At 36.4% G+C, this 4867-nt stretch overlaps 1 protein-coding gene across 1 annotated transcript in view; it reads right to left on the reverse strand.

Annotated features, from left to right (window-relative positions):
* LOC106874194 (calbindin-32) overlaps nucleotides 1–4479 on the reverse strand; it is an 83193-nt gene extending 78714 nt beyond the window's left edge. Inside the window, exons 1-4 of the mRNA XM_052974160.1 lie at nucleotides 4379–4479; nucleotides 3858–4005; nucleotides 2366–2455; nucleotides 1767–1853 (exon numbers count right to left, since the gene is read on the reverse strand). Coding sequence (XP_052830120.1) covers nucleotides 1767–1853; nucleotides 2366–2455; nucleotides 3858–4005; nucleotides 4379–4479 — 426 coding nt within the window. The remainder of the gene's footprint in view (nucleotides 1–1766; nucleotides 1854–2365; nucleotides 2456–3857; nucleotides 4006–4378) is intronic.
* Between the last annotated feature and the right edge of the window lie 388 nt (nucleotides 4480–4867).

Raw genomic sequence — 4867 nt, forward strand, 5'->3', positions numbered from 1 at the left:
AAGCCCAGTTACTAAGTCTATTTGCCAAGACTTATAATATATTTAACAGAATTAGAGAAATGTAAAGTTGAAGCTAACCAAGACACTGGCCTTCTGACCAAAGGATTATGAGTTCGTATCTCGATATCAGTGATTTAAAGAAAACATTGCCTTGTTACCAATGATATAATCTTGTTCCACATTTCAAGAAATAAGAGACATTGCGAGTGATTTGCGTCATCCGTCTAAACCAGAGAGAAACGGACGAGGAACGGATAAAAAAAAAAAACGGTTAAGTAGGAGTCAAAGCACGGATTTCTGGGAATTTATTACGACTATTTTTCAGTGCAGTTACATTACTGGTCATTGGAATCCATGATGTTTGCAGGTGAGGCTAATGTCCACTTTCGACATCTACGGATCAGTGTCTACAAGAGAAACTGGACAGGGATAAATCGGTGTTAGGATCGAATGTTTTCGTAACTGAAATGACATGAATATCACAACTTCCACTTGAGACAAGCGAAGCTCTGGAACATACTGGAAGCTAGATGAGGTTGGTGGTATGAAAACTGCCGAGTTGGAGGTTAGACTTAAAGAATATTATATTCCATTTTTTCTTAACACAAAAATCACTGAAAATACATTTCCAGGATGTGAAAGTCTGCTCACAATCATCTTCATCATCATCATCATCGTCATCATCATCATCATCATCATCATCATCATCATCATCATCATCATCTGCATCATCATCATCATCATCATCGCCGTCGTCGCTGTCTCCATCGTCGATGTTGCCGGTGTCATCGTTGTTTCTGTCATTGTCATCGTTGTTGCTTGTAGGGTTGTTGTTGTTGTTGTTGTTGTTGTTGTTGTTGTTGTTGTTGTTGTTGTTGTTGCGGCTGATGCTGTCATTGCTGCTGCTGCTGCTGTTGAATCTTTTTGCCGTGAATAAGGTGAGATCCAGCGACGACAAGTGGCCATCTCTTAGAAGGATGATCAATCCTGAAGACTAATTAACACGGATGATTTACACGTCACTAATTTTTGGTTCCTCAGATTCTTGTTTGATTTTGTTTTTCCGATCGATGTGAATATATTGGAGGAAAATTCTGGTCTTAAAAAAAGTAAGGATCTTGAGGGAAATTGCAAAGTAGGGCCGTCTTAATTCTCCTTTTTTAAAAGTCTGAAACTAAATTTCTTTGAAAGGAGGAGTAAGAGTAAAATATTGGGTTATCCGTTGGCCTCGACGATGAGCATTCAGTTGTTTGACCAACTGAGCGTGTAAGAGGCAGCGTACTCCGTAGACGTATGTGACATTAACATAATTCTCAGGCCGAATCATGAAGACACAATGCGATACGACTGAGCTTTTGAATTACAGGCAGAATTAAAGAATAGAGAGAGAGTTGAAGAGATAAATCGACCCCTGTACATAACTGGTACCTTATTTAACGACCTGAAATGCAAAGTTGATTTTAGAGAGATTTGAACTCAGAGCGAAGAAAACCGAAACGAATAACGAATGGTAGTCTATGACATTGTAACGAGTCGTCGGATTCGCTGTTATTATAATAGAATACATACACCGCGTCCCATCGGTTTAAATACTATTTTCTATAGGAGGATACCTTATAAACACAATATTCCTACCTATTGGTAGAATATTCCTGTCTAAAACATGACGTACTCTATAGATAGGATACTCATAGATCTATAGAACATTGTACTCTATCTAAAACACCGTTTCATGTAAAAGAACAAATAAATAGAGTACAACTTACTTGCATGAATTCTACACTGGAGTCCAGCGGATGATCTCTGCGGAAAAGAAGCAAAAAATTCTCCTCCACTGGAAGTAGTTCGGTTAACTGCAAAAGGAAAACAATTAAAATAATTAAAGTATAAACAATTGGAAGTGCTGTTGATAATATTTACAACACACATGCGCGCGCGCACGCAATACAACTGACTTTCATCAAGTTCGCTGAACTACCTCATTGACCCAGCACCATTTCCCCAAAATACTGCACAATCAGATTGAACCCCAAACCATATAATCGTGAAGTAAATTTAGCTACTGTACTGTCATATCTGCGCTTTTAGTTATTTGGTCCCAAGTCAACCTGCTCCAACAGAGCTGTGATCAAAAGCATTCCGATCGTGACCAACCCATCTTTTCAGTCTATATTCAATATATCCTTCATTTAAAAAAAACAAAAACTAATGGAACATTCAGCTGATATTTCTATCAGATCGATGATTACTCAGACGCTGCCACGTTGTATCGTACTGAGACCCAACGTTGGCCCCTGAAGGATTGTTTTAATTCAGCTACAAAAATATTTAAACTAATTGGAAAAAAGAAAAAACAGATTCCTACCTCGGAAATATCAATTTTGCCATCCAAGTTGACATCAAAAGCATCCATAAATAATTCTTTAGCATCGTTGAAAGCCGTTTCTGACACAGCCTGGAAATAGAAAATATTGTCTAAGTAACACAGTCAAAGACTTATGTATTAGAAAGACGTTAACAAACATTATGAACAACAATAATTCTTACATCAGGTAACCTAAATAAACTTGTTAATTTGGCCACCCTCGCCAAAGGACTTTGTGGTATCAGTTTAGATTAAATGGTTATTTTGTTCTATTCCTCATAAAATACTTCTATATTGAATAGTATTAGTTCGAAGACACAGCGTAATGTGGTGAGAGGAAGGACCTGTATCTAATAAAGCTTATAGAGACAGACATTTGTATAATACCGCTGTCTAAGTATCAGCTGCCATGTCCCAGTAACAAGAAGAGATCGAGATGATTGGTGGGAGAATCATCTAGAGGTTTTACATTTGAATTTCCTTCTGCAAGTCCTCACCAACCCAGATAACCCACAAGACAGTGGTGGGGGTAGGGTTAAAGTTCAAAGTTTACTCTTTCCTATATCGATGTTTCATCACTCCAAAGTAGCTTTACAGCACGATCGTTCGCTTTCACGAGGACCTCTACGTCTCTGTGCTTTGTTACAAGATGGCCGATAAAACTCTGCTGGGTTCCTTTGCCCTTTAACAGGTATTTTATTCCTTTTGTTGAGTTTCTAACAACCCTCTTCACTAGGTGCTTCTAGTTAGTGAGTATATTTACTCATTGACAACCTGATTATGAATACCACCCGGTATTGAGTCATACTCCAACGTTACTACGCAACATTACTGCCCAGTGTTACAATCATATTCGTATTTTAATTGTAAACTTTGATAAATCAATTTTAAAAACACACCAAAATAAACTATTCCATTTTGAAAGGTTTCCTTAACGTAGTTACCACTTGTGGCTGTTCTTGTCCTGCCAAATCTCTCTCCGACTCGTTGCTCATGTTCCTAATCAGGGTCTACTTTAGGGAATCACAATCAGAAGTGACGTCTAAAGAATAAAATTGCAAATATTATTTCTTTAAGGCAAAATATATGCATTAATTTTAATATTAATTTGACATTAATATTAAATTTCCCGTTAAGGCGTTGGCAGAATCGTTAGCACACGGGGCAAAATGCTTAGCGGTTTTTCGTCCGTCCTTACGTTCTGTGTTCAAATTCCGCTGAGGTCGAATTTCCCTTTCATCTTTTCCATATCGATAAAATAAATACCAGTTGAGCACTGGGGTCGATATAATTGACTTGCCCCTTCTCCCTTGTATCAAAATTTGAACCCAAATTTCCTCAGAAGCTCACTTCCTTCCTTTTGGAAAATAGCTGAACGCTAATTATTTTACAAAAGTCTACTGTTTTCCCTGAATCTTCTCATCTCAAAAATTCTTAACAAAAAAAGACTTGTAAGCCAAAAATAAAACATTTAATATATTGTTTTGCCTACCTCGTTACCATCGTCTGTCTTTAAGACGCTTGTCACCAGTTCTCGTAGAAAATCTTCCAGTTCACTTCCCTCAATATAACCATTACCTGAAAGGAAACAGTTAAGAAATGAAGAAAGAGTGTCCGTCACTAAAACTGGAAGCTTTTCTCTTCAAATTAAAAATACAAGCTGAACCAAAAGTCACGAAAGTGTCTGAAATTATAATGCATATTTAAAAACTTTTTTGGTTTTTTTGTATTTTTCGGAACTATTAAATATTGAAAGCCTCACCTAGGCCCACTCCCTGTACAAATGAAATTTGTTTGTGATTAGAACTAACCCTAATCGATTCAAAACAGCTGTGTTCAGTATTCTTTGGTTGATCATTAAGTGTATATTAATATTTCATAAAACTGGTGGATCATGAAGTATCGAACTGGATTTTGATCTTTCGTTAGATTAACACCAATCAAACAAATATCAATAGGCATCAAAATGTATTAAAATTATCATGAAATCAATTCAAACAATTAAGTTTCTACTTTATAGACTTTCGAATAAAAATATCCCTGCTTTTAGGGATATCACCATTCAGAAAAATCTCCCATAAATCACACTTTAAAGTCTTAATAGGAACACGCATTTGTTTTGGCAGACACCAAAACAAATTCATTTTCAAAAGCTGGTACGAACTCCAATCGGGATAACAGTAACATCAAAAATACACATACACACCAACAGAGATAAACCTTATATACATATATGCACACATTCACACAGAAGACTCATACATAAAAACACCCCCCCACACACACACACACACGTAGCATACAGAAGCATACACCCACTATCACAACGATGGCTTTAAAAAAACACTACATATTACATATTATATATGTATATGTGTGTGTGTATGATATGCCTGCATGTATATGTGATATATACATACATACACATATATGTGTGTGTGTATACATACATACATACATACATACATACATACATACATACATACATACATACATATATAT

This window comes from Octopus bimaculoides, chromosome 1, assembly GCF_001194135.2.
Source record: "Octopus bimaculoides isolate UCB-OBI-ISO-001 chromosome 1, ASM119413v2, whole genome shotgun sequence".
In the NCBI taxonomy this organism is placed as follows: domain Eukaryota; kingdom Metazoa; phylum Mollusca; class Cephalopoda; order Octopoda; family Octopodidae; genus Octopus; species Octopus bimaculoides.